The sequence below is a fragment of the Thalassophryne amazonica genome, chromosome 8, assembly GCF_902500255.1.
Source record: "Thalassophryne amazonica chromosome 8, fThaAma1.1, whole genome shotgun sequence".
In the NCBI taxonomy this organism is placed as follows: domain Eukaryota; kingdom Metazoa; phylum Chordata; class Actinopteri; order Batrachoidiformes; family Batrachoididae; genus Thalassophryne; species Thalassophryne amazonica.
In genome coordinates, this window is record NC_047110.1 from 6,984,941 (window position 1) to 7,001,419 (window position 16,479).

Genomic DNA, 16,479 nt, shown 5'->3' on the forward strand with positions numbered 1-16,479 from the left:
GTTCCAGCTGCAATACATTTATTTCAATAACAAGCAAGGAGTTAAAGTGGTACGAAGATAAACTTTTACTTATTGACTACACCCAACAGTTTTTGTTTGCAGTTCAGGCATGCACAGAATTGCCTTCGATATAACACATGCACACAGCAGTCAGTAAAAAATGGTTATGCACATGGACGTGCATTTCAAAGATTGTGCTATTGTTGAATTCCTCACGGCAGAGGGTTGTGCACTCGCAGACATTCATTGATGAATGAGTGTTGTCTATGGCAACGCTTGTGTGGATGTCAATACAGTCAGGAGGTGGGCGAGGAGTTTGAAGAGAGAATTTCCAGACATGATGAGTCTCCATGACCAGGCCCCTAGGGGGTGCCCCATAATAGCTACAGATGCACACCATCAAGTGCATCCGCAGTGGCATAGTCATTACACAATTTGTGGAACACTGTTAACTCTGACTGAAATGTGAACACTTTACAAGAACTATGCACACGTTTGAAGTGGGTAGTCCCGCCATAATCAGACGTTTAGTTGTGAACTTGGAGAAACGCAACATGTTCTATCAACAAAGGCAAGCAGGCAAGGGATGACTCTGGCATAGTATGCTCTGCTTCTGCAGACATGAGGAAAAACAATTGTTTTCTCCACATCAACAAGCACATGATGCTTTGCAGTGGCTCAAATGTTACCACACCCACCATGCAGTCTGGATGTCATGGCCTTCAAGTTTTTCGTTTTTCCCTGAACTGAAAGAACACCTGATGGGACACTGGTACACTGTGATGCAGAGGTGCAAACAGCTGGTATGTCACTGGTGCCATGAGTATACACCCGATTTCTTCACTGACAGGATGCAAAAAGGTGTCTGGTTTTGGCATAAGTGTGTTAAAGGGGAGGTGACTGTGTGGAAAAATAGTGACACTGCCTGATGGAGAACATTTACTGTAGCTTCTAAGGAGATGTGCAGTTCATGTGACTATCTTGCAATATAATTGAAACAATCATGTAGGAGGCACTTTTCAGCTGACCCTCCTAGCAATGGAATAATATGATCAAATTTCTAATTTTCAGTCAAAATACCATGAACAGCTTGCTGGTCAAACCACAGCTCAGGCAATAAAGAAGCACAGAAAAAACGATTCTGGAGACGATCAGGTAACTCACTATCTGTGATCTAGAAGTAGTCCACAGATGACTACAGAGTTGTAATTGGAAAAAAAAAAATCACAAATCTCGTTGTTTGCTTTGAGTGCTTTTTCTGTAAAATATACTGCCATCTAGTGGGCTTCCAAAAATAGCATAGGCTTCATGATACCTCATTTTGCCATCGCAGCTGTTTACTTTGAGCAGTTGTATGAGGTTGGGCTTCCTTCCAGGATCTTAGATATTTCCAGTATCAGAGTTCTGGTGGGTGATCCTCCAGTCAGCAAGTACCTATCAAATGTTAGTGAAACTAAAAGGCAGTGAAACAGCTGAGTGTAAGAAATAAGTAGAGCTCTAGTCAACAATCATCTGTCTAGTTTTGAGCCCTGCAGTGCTAATCCAGGGGCTAAGAATGTGCTCAAATGATTATTGATGTTGTGAAAGTGTAGTGACACGGACCCACAACAGGGGGCGCAAATGAACGGTCAATAGATGAGCCAAAAAGTAACAATTTAATGTTGTGAAGGTGCACAACGAATATACAGACAATCTCAGAATCTGATAACAGTCAATCCACAAAGGTGATGTGTGGGCAGGCTCGAGGATAGAAGACGTCTGTCCTGAGACGAGCCGGAACCACACGATTTCCGCCGCCACTGAACCCGGTGAATACTGGAGCCGCCAAGTCCCGAATTCCCAGGTGATCACCGTCCCCGACTGTCGGATCTGGTACTGCTGGCAAAGAGCAAAGACAGTCAAGTGTGGGTGTGTGTACACCCAGTAACAACAACGGTGGGAATGCCACCTCCACCTCTAACACACACTCGTGCAGCGTCTGTGTAACCACTTATCTGAATCTGCAGGCTGAGAAGGTTACCTCCATAGAAGTACGATATCTCGGCGATGAGGTGGAGATGACGTCTGGGTTTTATGGAGTGAGATGATGAGGCATGAATGAGTGACAGCTGTCAGGAAATAATGAGTGACAGCTGTCACTCCCAGCTGTGTCCGTGGCGGCAGCGCCCTCTGGTGGTGGGCCAGCAGTACCTCCTCTTCTGGCGGCCCACACAACAATTGATTTCCAAATCAATCAGTATTTGGCATTATGTTTCCATTATTCCACTTTTTTTTTTTTTTGCATTATAAAAATAATATTTTTGCCTATTCATTTTAATATGCACGAGCACCTTGAGCACCATTCATGTGCACATCTGGCAGTAGTTTATGTGTTGCATCTCATTCAGCATTCTTCTTCATTGTTTTTAGTAGTGGGAGTCCCAAGTGTTCTAGTGGAATGACATGACGCCTCAATCTGCTCCTCCAATGGGTCCTTTAATATTGAATCTTGGTCAATACCAAGTCCAGTGTTGATGATTTATTTTTCCTGTTGAACAGCCTTGCACAGCACAGTCATAAATTAGTAGTTTGCATGACATAATGTAGGTATGTTTAATTTGTGTTGTGGCCCCATTCTCTCACTAACTGCCACTGAAAATGATGTTGTTGTTATTCTTCTTCTGGTATTTTGTTCTTAGCTTGAAGAGGAAGAAAGAGCAAGTATACAGAAGATTAGGAATGCTGAACGAGAGAAGGCAACAGCTGAACTTGAAATGTGGAAACTGAAGCAGAAACGTCAAGTGAAAGAAGACACCCAACTCAAACTTCATCGTCAGCGACAAAGACAAGAAAAACCTACAGGTGGGACAAAAAGTGCATGAAAACAAAATGTTCACGTACAGCTAAACCTAATGAGCATTTCAAAGGCAGGTTTGTTCATATGTGCTACTGCAGCTGCAAATTTAGTGAAACAATCACAGTTGCTTAAAAAAAAACTGTCCAATCATGCATGCTGTTGACGGTGATGTTAGTTCATGACATTAGATTAAATTCGATAGAACTTTATTGATCCCTTGGGATGACTTCCTCAGGGAAACTGAGGTTCCAGCAGCAATGTATAGCAGCACACAGGGTAAGCAGCACACAGAGTATCAAAACTGAAAGTAAAAAACAGTTTGCAAATATAAATCTAAATACACAAATATAGATACCAGAAATACTGCTCGTTGCTGGTTTACTGGCTACTACTGTTCCTCTCTTTCCCGTCCTCTGTCTTCCTGTTACTCCTCTTCGCCCCCGAGTAGTCGGGTCAGTATAAAAATTGACACCCCACCCCCCCCCCCCCCCCCCCCCCCCCCCCCCCCCCCCCCCCCCCCCCCCCCCCCCCCCCCCCCCATAAAAGGTGTTGTTTTTTTTTTGTTTGTTTTTTGTTTTTTTTGGTTAAAGTTCTGACTAAAGTTCCAGAAAAAAGTTGCCAAAATTTTGGGCCCGGGAAAGTGTTTAATTTGCATAATTTCAATATGGCCGCACTCCTAAACTTCCATGTACAGAAAACCTTTTCCTGTTTGGTTTAGACACTATAAATATTTCATTATTATTTAATATTACCAATAGATATAAATATGACACCAATCTCTAAACTAACACCACTTGAAAATGTCTCTGATGTCAAACTGACGTCATGCGACGTAGTGTCTCAAAAAACTTAAAATTACGATTGAAAAACACATTGAAAGAGGTCTTTACCTGCGAACAGAATACCATTACTGTTGCTACAATTACAGAGTCAAATTTTGCCCTCAGATTGTCACAGTTTCAGCCGGATCTGGGTGTTTATTTAGGGTTTTCTCCTTTCTGTTGTTCTTTTCTGCGTTGATTTATTAGGGCCCGAGTAGGCAACGTCCTACGAGGATCCTATTGTAATTGCGCTGTTTATTATTATTATTATTATTATTTATTATTATTATTATTCTTTTCACTTTTGAAATCGAAATTTCGGCCTCTTCCCATGCTCAAAAACTCACCAAACTTTCCAAAGTTGTCCGGCCGGATCCGAAATTCGATATTTTGGGGGCGTCGCACATGGTCGCAGAAAAATCGCGAAATAGCGCCCCCTAGAAATTTTCAAAAACCCCTCCTCATTGGGCTTTTTTCATCGTAGCCTCACGAAATTCGTTACACATATTTATCATGCCAAGACGCACGAAAAAGTCTCTTAATGTCATGGTGAAATATCGACAGGAAGTCGGCCATTTTGATTTTAATTTCGATTTTGAGCAAATTTTTGCCATTTTTGGCCATTTCCACTACTTACATTTGAACGAACTCGTCCTAGGGATTTCATCCGATTGTCTTCAAATTTGGTCAAAATCATCACAACACAATGGTGATCAAAAGTTATCAAAAGATTCTAATTAAGTCAAAAGGCGTGGCTGCTAGGGGTCGTCAAACTTTGGCGAGCTTTTCGGAGCACGCCATTTCACTTCAAACGGCTGTCACGCCCACATACTTCATCGTAGATCCTTCAAACTTGCTGAACATGATGAGGGCTCCGCCCTGAACGACTACATATGTTAAGTTCCCACCTGCGCCATAGCGCCCCCCCGGTGGTGGTGGGAAATGTCCTATTTTTACTTTAAGAGGTCCTGATGTCACATGCTTAACCCAATCAACTTCATTCCACCTCTAAAACATGCAGAACAAATTGGTGAACGTAGGCGATGAACGCCGTGAAGTTACGAGTAATGGCGTCCGTGTGGTGGCGTGCCGAATATTGCCCATTCGCCATGAAAATACGTTCTTCCTTTTGACGGCTTTAATTTTGTCACATCATCATGAAAATTGATACACAGGTCGAGCACGACAACCTCTTACAATTCATAGGGGCGTCGCCCATGGACGGGGTAAAATGCCTCAATAGCGCCCCCTTGAAACATTCAAAAACCCCTCCCCATAGGGGTTTTTTTGGAGTAGGGAGATGAAAATTGGTACACATGTGTGACTTGCATAGATGTACAAAAAAGTCTCTTGCACCATGGGTCTACTCCAAACAGGAAGTCGGCCATTTTGAATTTTCTTCTCATTTTGGCGTGATTTCCACATGTTGTATTTGAATGAACTCCTCCTAGGGATTTTGTCCAATGCACTTCAAATTTCTTCCAGATCATCCAGAGACGATACTGACCAAACGTTATCGAAAGCTTTTCTTTATGTTGAAAGGTGTGGCCGCTATGGCGCCACCATTTTGACCCTTCGCCATGGAACATTATACTTAAACAGGTACTGAAGTCACATAGTTAACCCCATGAACTTCCTTCCACTTCTAAACCATGCACAACAAGTTGTTGAACATAGGTGATAATCGCCGTGAACTTACGAGTAACGGCTTCTGTGTGGTGGCGTACTGAATATCGCCCCTTCGCCATGAAATTACGTTCTTCCTTTTGACGCCTTTAATTTTGTCATATCATCATGAAAATTGATACACAGGTCGAGCATGACAACCTCCTACAATTCATAGGGGCGTCGCCCATGGACGGGGTAATATGCCTCAATAGCGCCCCCCTTGAAACATTCAAAAAACCCCTCCCCATAGGGGTTTTTTTTGGAGTAGGGAGATGAAAATTGGTACACATGTGTGACTTGCATAGATGTACAAAAAAGTCTCTTGCACCAAGAGGCTACTCCAAACAGGAAGTCATTTTGAATTTTCTTCTCATTTTTAAATGATTTCCACATGTTGTATTTGAACGAACTCCTCCTAGGGATTTTGTCCAATGCACTTCAAATTTCTTTGACAGCATCCAAATATGATACTGACCAAAAGTTATCGAAAGCTTTTCTCTATGTTGAAGGGTGTGGCCGCTATGGTGCCGCCATTTTGACCCTTTGCCATGGAACATCAAGTCATGATAACTCCTTCATGCTTTGCCTGATTGACTTGAAACTTCACATGTATGATGACGGTTCGCCCCTGAACACACCCAGCCCCTCTGTTTGTACACTGAGCGCCCCCTTACTGGGATGAACTAATCAACATGTCATAACTCCTTGATGCATTGTGTGATTTGTTTAAAATTTTAACTGTGTGATGACTGGTTGCCCCTGCATGCACATGCCCACATGTGGTCACAATAGCACCCACTGGCCTGGGTAGGCGGTCGCGCGGACGAGGGCCCGTATATGACTGCTTGCAGTCCTAGTTATTGTTTGTTTTTCATCATTTTATTCTGTTATATTTTCTTGTCACTTTGTTCCTTTTGTTATGATTTACTTTTGGTTCTAGTTTCTGCAGCCAGTTGTGTTTTCATTCATTGTATATTAATTTATCACTTGTTCCTATTATTTGTAATATTTGTTGTTTTGTTATTTGTCATTGCCTAGTCATTGTTTTTTCTTATAATTTCTATTACCGCCTTCTTTCGTCAGTTCATGGTTAATTTAGTTCTAGTGTGTTTCTCTATTCTCGTTAGGTTATGTTTTAGTATTTTGTTCCTGTTCATGCCTAGGTTTTTGTTTATTCTTCTGTTTAGCCTGTTCATTGTTTTCTGTCAGTCTTCATGCCACGTGCTGCACCTGCATTCATGTCTTCATCTCTCACACCCAGTTAATTATGTTCACATCTCTGCACCTACCCAGTGTCTTTGTCTTTCTTTTTGTTTCTGTCTGTTTTGTGTTCACTCACGCGTCTCTGTAGCTTACGTCACTTCTCTTTGAGCACTCTCTTCCTTCCCATCTTGCACAGCGTCAAATCTTCGTTCACTAGCCACGCCCCCTTTCTAGAGTCTTCCCCTCATGTGCACCTCGTTGACACCACATGTCCCTCGTTTCACTGTAATTAGTTCACATGCATTTAAACCCCACAGTCCTGCACTTCACTGCCAGATTGTTGTCGCCTGCTTAGTCCTGCCGTGTACCAGTACCTTGTTCAGTGTTTTTCGATCACGCCTTTTTGCCTCAGCCTTGATGCCAGTGTTTGCTCGTGCCTCTGACCTCTGCCTGGAGATGACTATGTTTGTGCCTCACCCTGCTTGTACCTCTGCTTCGTGATATGATAATCTATGTACTGAACCTCTGCCTGAAATGAACCTGACGACTTCTTCTACCTCAAAGCCTGGTTTGGGAGTTTGCATCATGGGTCTACCCACTCCTGGTGTCTGACAGCCGCCCGTCCTGACACAGGAAAATGTCCATGACATCACACTGATAATGTCATTTGACATAGTGTCACAAACATTTCAAATAGTAAACACAAAAGAAGTTCTACTGCAACAGTGCTGCCACATTTAAATGTCTCCACTGTCATTTTCATCATCATCTTGGTCCAAAGATACTTGGTTGTGTGGGTTTTCACATGATTCAAGTAGACATGCCCCACAAGCACTTGTGCATGGAATACCATAACCCCGACATGTACACCCTGTGGCACAGTTGCAATGTACAACTTTCAAAATATTGTCTGGTGCTGCCTTTTTTCCACACATTACAGTTATCAAGGAATTGTCCTCAATTTTCCAACCCCAGGCAGTTTCTTGGAGTGTGGACTCTTTCCCTGTCCATGCCATAATCTGGTAATAAACACGCAAGGAATGGAGATTTGTCAAGGATGCAGTTGGGGGAAGTCTTCCTGACATCAGGAAGGATGTTGCAGTGGCCACCTTGTTCCTCAGTATGGATGACCTTAGTGCTGAGAGTGAATCTGTATGTTTCCCCCAAGAAATTACTGCCATTGCTTGTTGCCCAAATGTGTTGATTTCTCCAGGAGTCTCTTGGGGCTTTGTGAAAGCCTTAGCACAGACCTCTAAATGCTCATCATCTTTAACAAATCTTTCGAAGATTGTCTTCTTGCCAACCCCAGATATCCGGGAGGTGGTATTGCACCCTGTGAATGAGTGGACAAACACTAGATATGAACATAATTTGTCCCCTATAAAGCGTTTCAGTTTGTTGATATTAAAAACACACACTGAGTTCCTTGATTTGTCTGAACGGATGTATGAAGTCTTTCTTTCTGGATCCATATTGATGCAATAGCATGATCACCAAGTCGGTATCTTCCCCATCTAATGTTGTACTGCAACATGCAGAAGCAGCGTTGGTAGCTTGAACTATATCATAATCAGCATCTCATTCTGTGTTGATGACACCCACTATTGTGCAAGAATTCACTAATGATAAGATCAAGGCCTGCGTGTTTTCACCATTTGATAAGAACTCCTCCTTTTTTTCCATTGCATTTTGTTTTAGGTGTGACACTGACCTTCGTATGGGATTTCTGCTGTCTTAAATGGGTACCATCCTTTATAAAGGCATGGATTGATAGCCATCAAACACAACAGTAGGTTTTTCATAGTTTCTTACAGTGAAATCCATATAGGTGTCACCTTTTTCACCATAGGTTGTGTCTTTTGCCCACTACACACGAAACATTAAGGAACCACCATCAAGCACGTAATGGTCTGTTTTGGGGACTTTGCTTGTGACAGCATCTTCTGACTGGGTGCAGGCATAGTGACAAGCTGTGCTTTTTCTGGTTTTCTGAACACATAATTTGCCTCAAAAAGTGCAGGAGGGAATGGACTTAATTCGTACTCAAGGACCTCCTCCATGGAAACATCCCCTGCCCTTGAAATTACCAGAAGCCTTTGAAATAACAAGGCAGGGTCTATACTCCGCTCTGTAGCTACTTTTACTGCAGATGCATCTCCAAGTGTTTTTGCCTCATTGTTACACTTAAAAGCGTAAGTGAAAACTTGCTGCCCAGCCATTTTTTGAACGAGCTGCATCCCTAGTGACTGGTACTCATCAACATTCACATGATCTTGTGCAATTAACCCCGTGACAATTTCTTCCCCGTGATGATTTCTTATTACGATACAGTAACTGATGTGACTGAATAATTATGCAACAAGCCCTATACCTATAGAACCGCCCCCAAATCAGTGAATAATTGTATTCATCCATAATGTCCAGCAGTTTGTCCAGTGTTCTCTGCCACCGTCACCAGAAAGTCTAGCTTTATGCCAACCGCTGAGCCAGTCTGCCTGATCAGGTTGTCCAGCCTGAATGCGTCCTCGAATGTGCTACCCCCCCCCAGCACACCACCATGCTGGATGCATGGATCCATTAAAATTCATCAGAATACACAAAATTTGACTTGCTCTTTTAAAAAAATTCTGGGGCAGATCCCTCAGAGCCCCATAATCAATATAGTGTTTTTACTTCACAGTTTGAAGTGAGTTTTCTTTGTTTCATACCCATTAAAATTCACCAGAATATACAAAATTTGACTTGCTTTTAAAAAATTTATAGAGCTTGCTGCTCTTTTACAGAGGTGAATCTTTGGATCTCTGCTGTTTTCATGTGTTTAGATCAGAGATACAGCAGCGAAGCACAAAGCAAGATGAAAGAAGTTCCAGCTCCAAGAGTCTATGGAACTATTCAAGTCAGTTTTACTCCACGACATTTTCCAACAGCCCTCAGGGAATCAAGAGTGCCAGAAGAGGAAGAAGTGAGTAACCCTGAACAGTAGACAGAAAGCCTTTCAAAAGGGGCACAGCAGTGTCACAGCATCACAGTGTGTCTACACACATACCCTTATATTTGAATGTTTTAGCTGAGTGTTTCTCAGTCTTTAATGTCATTCCTCCTTCAGAAACAAAAAGAAACCTTGGTGTTCTACATCCCCAATTCCAGTGAAGTTGGGACGTTGTGTAAAAATTCTATTGAATACACCACAAAGACAAGATATTTAATGTTCAAACTGATAAACTTTATTGTTTTTGTGCAAATATTTGCTCATTTTGAAATGGATGCCTGCAACACGTTTCAAAAAAGCTGGTACAGTGGTATGTTTACCACTGTGTTACATCACCTTTCCTTCTAACAATACTCAATAAGCGTTTGGCAACTGAGGACACTAATTGTTGAAGCTTTGTAGGTGGAATTCTTTCCCATTCTTGCTTGATGTACGACTTCAGTTGTTCAACAGTCCGGGGTCTCCGTTGTCGTATTTTGCGCTTCATAATGCGCCACACATTTTCAATGGGCGACAGGTCTGGACTGCAGGCAGGCCAGTCTAGTACCCGCAGTCTTTTACTATGAAGCCACGCTGTTGTAACGTGCAGAATGTGGCTTGGCATTGTCTTGCTGAAATAAACAGGGACGTCCCTGAAAAAGTCGTTGCTTGGATCGCAGCATGTGTTGCTCCAACACCTGGTCCCAGTGAGATCTGAGTAAATCAATCAATCAATCAATCAATTTTTTTATATAGCGCCAAATCACAACAAACAGTTGCCCCAAGGCGCTTTATATTGTAAGGCAAGGCCATACAATAATTATGTAAAACCCCAACGGTCAAAACGACCCCCTGTGAGCAAGCACTTGGCTACAGTGGGAAGGAAAAAACCAGCAGAACCAGGCTCAGGGAGGGGCAGTCTTCTGTTGGGACTGGTTGGGGCTGAGGGAGAGAACCAGGAAAAAGACATGCTGTGGAGGGGAGCAGAGATCGATCACTAATGATTAAATGCAGAGTGGTGCATACAGAGCAAAAAGAGAAAGAAACAGTGCATCATGGGAAACCCCCAACAGTCTACGTCTATAGCAGCATAACTAAGGGATGGTTCAGGGTCACCTGATCCAGCCCTAACTATAAGCTTTAGCAAAAAGGAAAGTTTTAAGCCTAATTTTAAAAGTAGAGAGGGTGTCTGTCTCCCTGATCTGAATTGGGAGCTGGTTCCACAGGAGAGGAGCCTGAAAGCTGAAGGCTCTGCCTCCCATTCTACTCTTACAAACCCTAGGAACTACAAGTAAGCCTGCAGTCTGAGAGCGAAGCGCTCTATTGGGGTGATATGGTACTACGAGGTCCCTAAGATAAGATGGGACCTGATTATTCAAAACCTTATAAGTAAGAAGAAGAATTTTAAATTCTATTCTAGAATTAACAGGAAGCCAATGAAGAGAGGCCAATATGGGTGAGATATGCTCTCTCCTTCTAGTCCCCGTCAGTACTCTAGCTGCAGCATTTTGAATTAACTGAAGGCTTTTTAGGGAACTTTTAGGACAACCTGATAATAATGAATTACAATAGTCCAGCCTAGAGGAAATAAATGCATGAATTAGTTTTTTCAGCATCACTCTGAGACAAGACCTTTCTGATTTTAGAGATATTGCGTAAATGCAAAAAAGCAGTCCTACATATTTGTTTAATATGCGCTTTGAATGACATATCCTGATCAAAAATGACTCCAAGATTTCTCACAGTATTACTAGAGGTCAGGGTAATGCCATCCACAGTAAGGATCTGGTTAGACACCATGTTTCTAAGATTTGTGGGGCCAAGTACAATAACTTCAGTTTTATCTGAGTTTAAAAGCAGGAAATTAGAGGTCATCCATGTCTTTATGTCTGTAAGACAATCCTGCAGTTTAGCTAATTGGTGTGTGTCCTCTGGCTTCATGGATAGATAAAGCTGGGTATCATCTGCGTAACAATGAAAATTTAAGCAATACCGTCTAATAATACTGCCTAAGGGAAGCATGTATAAAGTGAATAAAATTGGTCCTAGCACAGAACCTTGTGGAACTCCATAATTAACTTTAGTCTGTGAAGAAGATTCCCCATTTACATGAACAAATTGTAATCTATTAGACAAATATGATTCAAACCACCGCAGCGCAGTGCCTTTAATACCTATGGCATGCTCTAATCTCTGTAATAAAATTTTATGGTCAACAGTATCAAAAGCAGCACTGAGGTCTAACAGAGCAAGCAAGGAGATGAGTCCACTGTCCGAGGCCATAAGAAGATCATTTGTAACCTTCACTAATGCTGTTTCTGTACTATGATGAATTCTAAAACCTGACTGAAACTCTTCAAATAGACCATTCCTCTGCAGATGATCAGTTAGCTGTTTTACAACTACCCTTTCAAGAATTTTTGAGAGAAAAGGAAGGTGGAGATTGGCCTATAATTAGCTAAGATAGCTGGGTCAAGTGATGGCTTTTTAAGTAATGGTTTAATTACTGCCACCTTAAAAGCCTGTGGTACATAGCCAACTAACAAAGATAGACTGATCATATTTAAGATCGAAGCATTAAATAATGGTAGGGCTTCCTTGAGCAGCCTGGTAGGAATGGGGTCTAATAAACATGTTGATGGGTTGGATGAAGTAACTAATGAAAATAACTCAGACAGAACAATCGGAGAGAAAGAGTCTAACCAAATACAGGCATCACTGAAAGCAGCCAAAGATAACGATACGTCTTTGGGATGGTTATGAGTAATTTTTTCTCTAATAGTTAAAATTTTGTTAGCAAAGAAAGTCATGAAGTCATTACTAGTTAAAGTTAATGGAATACTCAGCTCAATAGAGCTCTGACTCTGTCAGCCTGGCTACAGTGCTGAAAAGAAACCTGGGGTTGTTCTTATTTTCTTCAATTAGTGATGAGTAGAAAGATGTCCTAGCTATACAGAGGGCTTTTTTATAAAGCAACAGACTCTTTTTCCAGGCTAAGTGAAGATCTTCTAAATTAGTGAGACGCCATTTCCTCTCCAACTACGGGTTATCTGCTTTAAGCTACGAGTTTGTGAGTTATACCACGGAGTCAGGCACTTCTGATTTAAAGCTCTCTTTTTTAGAGGAGCTACAGCATCCAAAGTTGTCTTCAATGAGGATGTAAAACTATTGACGAGATACTCTATCTCACTTACAGAGTTTAGGTAGCTACTCTGCACTGTGTTGGTATATGGCATTAGAGAACATAAAGAAGGAATCATATCCTTAAACCTAGTTACAGCGCTTTCTGAAAGACTTCTAGTGTAATGAAACTTATTCCCCACTGCTGGGTAGTCCATCAGAGTAAATGTAAATGTTATTAAGAAATGATCAGACAGAAGGGAGTTTTCAGGGAATACTGTTAAGTCTTCTATTTCCATACCATAAGTCAGAACAAGATCTAAGATATGATTAAAGTGGTGGGTGGACTCATTTACTTTTTGAGCAAAGCCAATAGAGTCTAATAATAGATTAAATGCAGTGTTGAGGCTGTCATTCTCAGCATCTGTGTGGATGTTAAAATCGCCCACTATAATTATCTTATCTGAGCTAAGCACTAAGTCAGACAAAAGGTCTGAAAATTCACAGAGAAACTGAATTAAAGCTCTGTCTGGGTTTTTGATTAATTAATAAGCTGGAATGGAAGATTGCTGCTAATCCTCCGCCCCGGCCCGTGCTACGAGCATTCTGACAGTTAGTGTGACTCGGGGGTGTTGACTCATTTAAACTAACATATTCATCCTGCTGTAACCAGGTTTCTGTAAGGCAGAATAAATCAATATGTTGATCAATTATTATATCATTTACCAACAGGGACTTAGAAGAGAGAGACCTAATGTTTAATAGACCACATTTAACTGTTTTAGTCTGTGGTGCAGTTGAAGGTGCTATATTATTTTTTCTTTTTGAATTTTTATACTTAAATAGATTTTTGCTGGTTATTGGTAGTCTGGGAGCAGGCACCGTCTCTACGGGGATGGGGTAATGAGGGGATGGCAGGGGGAGAGAAGCTGCAGAGAGGTGTGTAAGACTACAACTCTGCTTCCTGGTCCCAACCCTGGATAGTCACGGTTTGGAGAATAGAAGGTGTCAAAGTACTAAAAGAAAGAAAGAAAGAAAGAAAGAAAGGAAATACATGAAACAGCTAATCATGGCAGACATAGATTAGGAGGGATGAAGGTTACATTATCTGGAGAACAAAAATAAGAAAATGAGAGAATCAGCTAAATGGAAATGGTAAATGGACTGCATTTATATAGTGCTTTTCCATCTGCATCAGATGCTCAAAGCGCTTTATAATTATTACATTTACCCTGATGTCAGGGTGCTGCCATACAAGGCGCTCACTACACACCGGGAGCAATAGGGGATTAAAGGTCTTGCCCAAGGGCCCTTAGTGATTTTTCAGGTCAGGTGGGGATTTGAACCCATGATCTTCTGGACTCAAGCCCAACACCTTAACCACTAGACCATCATCTCCCCTCAGCTCAGTTATTACTCCAAATTGTTGAAGTTCTAATAAGCTGTCTTATGTGCGGTCCACATAAATTGCGAGTGGTAAGATGGCCGCCAATTTGCTTCAGCTGTTTGTACGGAGTGTGTGGGCCAATGAGTGATCCAGTATTATATTCAGATTAGTGTTGTTAACCCAGACACCCAGACTCCTCGGTCAGCAACTCAAGTGCTGCAAGCAGGGAATCCATTGATTCAACATCGTCCACAAAGTCAAGCTCACTAAACCTTACCTCATGGACAGCGGCAACCCCAACCAACAACCAGTCCATGCAAGCACTGAATGAGTAGGAGCCAGAACACATCCTTGATGTACACCGGTTGCTCAGATCAGGGGTCACCACAGCAGATCATTCTGTTCCATCTCACCCACCAATATGGTGGATACATTCTCAGCCTCTTCTTTGCACAAAAGTCACTCAGTATCCACCAGTGTCCTGTTGGACAACAGCACCAGCAGCAGTCTTTTCCAGCAGCAACCCTTTTCCACTCAGGAACTTGTGGGCCATTTTGGGCAGGACTAATAAAGGGGGCCCTCCTTCACAGGGACTGCACCTGAAAAGTGAGTTTGAGGAACCTTTATTCAAGGCCAGGAAAGTCCCTACTGCAAGTTCTGTACTTCTGTCAGCCCTGAAGTGCCACTGGGCGGGGCTTCACTCTGATTGGTTGAACACACGCACAACAGCGACAACAGCACAAGCTGCATTTCTGAAAGTGAAAGTAAGCAGAAACAAAAAATCCATGTAATGTGGAGTTGCATCAGGAAGGGCATCCGGCGTAAAACCTGTGCCAATTCAACATGCAGATCCACTTTGGATTTGCTGTGGCGACCCCGAGTGCAAACAAGTGAGCAGCTGAAGGGACTTACTAGACAAAAGGTTACAGATGAACCAATGAGCATCATTCCATTTCTATTTTTGATACAATTTTTCTTCATCCAGCACACCTTTTATGTGTTTTGGATGTGCATGTCCTTGCTGCATCATTTTTGTTCTTAGAAATTTTTTTCTCATTTATTAATTACGTTCCTTGTCAGTTGATGTCTGGCAAGTCTGTCAGACAGTTTTATACGTGTTGAAAACTTTGAGCGGACAGCAGACAAAGAGCTTTCCCGGTGGTTGCACATTTGTTTACCACTTTGTTCTTTACCTGTTTGTTACTTCTACAATGCTCATGCATTAATATCCTGTGGAAAAATTAGACAGGATTTTGATGAAGAAAAAAAAACTAAACTCATTGTTTAATTATTATTAAACAAAAAATTACCACCTTATGGGAAAACTGAGGCTTCATAAAGTCAGCGGTCAGAAAAAACTCTTCAAACTCTTTTCACAGTTCACTCACACTACAGGGGACTTTCCCTGAGATCACTCCAGCCTTGGTGCTCATTCCTACCAGCCATGCACACTTCTTGTCTCTCGTGGGTTCCTTTTATTCTGTCTCCCCAGCTCTCCAGCCCTGCTACAATCATATCATAATGCATATTGAGAGATATAGTTCTCACCTTAGTGGCCATTTTGGGAGCAAACACATGTTGGGGTTGGGAATATAGTGTCCCTGTATCACCTGTCCCCACCTGTCTCCTGGTGATGCCATATAGAATATACGAGGTCTGTCCATAAAGTATCGTACTTTTTTATTTTTTTTTTAACTATATGGATTTGATTCATATGTTTTCACGTCAGACCAGCTTGAACCCTTGTGCGCATGCGTGAGTTTTTCCACGCCTGTCGGTGACGTCATTCGCCTGTGAGCACGCCTTGTGGAAGGAGTGGTCCCGCCCCGTCATCGGATTTTCATTGTCTGGAAATGGCGGAATGATTTGGGTTTTTTTCCATCATAATTTTTTCAGAAGCTGTTAGAGACTGGCACCTGGAAACTATTCGAAAAATGTATCTGGCTTTCGGTGAAAATTTTACAGGCTTCACAGAGAATAAGGTCTGGTAGTACAGCTTTAAGGACGCTCAGCACGCCGCGCTCCGAGCTGCAACGACACAGCACAAGCCACCGGACCATTTCTGAACTGATGGCTCTGTGGATACGAGACCGTCGTGTGCTCTTTCTCTGGTTATCACAAGAGCTGGACATCAGCCATTTTCCGGCAGATTTCACTTTTAACAAGAGATTTTGTCATGGAAAGCCGCGCGGAGGCTTCGCGCGTCACGACCGATTCGCTTTGGAAGCGAGACAAAGGAACACCTCCGTTTCGGCGTGTCAGAGGACAAGTTTGGACATGTCTATCTCGGCTTTCAGTGCTTACCAGTCCAGTAAGGATCAGTGAAATTGTGGAGAGCTGGACATGTCCAAACTTGTCCTCTGACATGCCGAAACGGAGGTGTTCCTTTGTCTCGCTTCCAAAGCGAATCGGTCGTGACACGCGAAGCCTCCGCGCAGCTTTCCATGACAAAATCTCTTGTTAAAAGTGAAATCTG

The 16,479-nt window shown here is 42.3% G+C and overlaps 1 protein-coding gene across 1 annotated transcript in view; it reads left to right on the forward strand.

The window, feature by feature from the left end:
* The window catches only part of dnaaf4 (dynein axonemal assembly factor 4), a 115,566-nt gene that overhangs the window by 45,772 nt on the left and 53,315 nt on the right, over window positions 1–16,479 (forward strand). Inside the window, exons 4-5 of the mRNA XM_034175710.1 lie at window positions 2,679–2,841; window positions 9,351–9,490. Of these exons, the coding sequence (XP_034031601.1) occupies window positions 2,679–2,841; window positions 9,351–9,490 (303 nt within the window). The remainder of the gene's footprint in view (window positions 1–2,678; window positions 2,842–9,350; window positions 9,491–16,479) is intronic.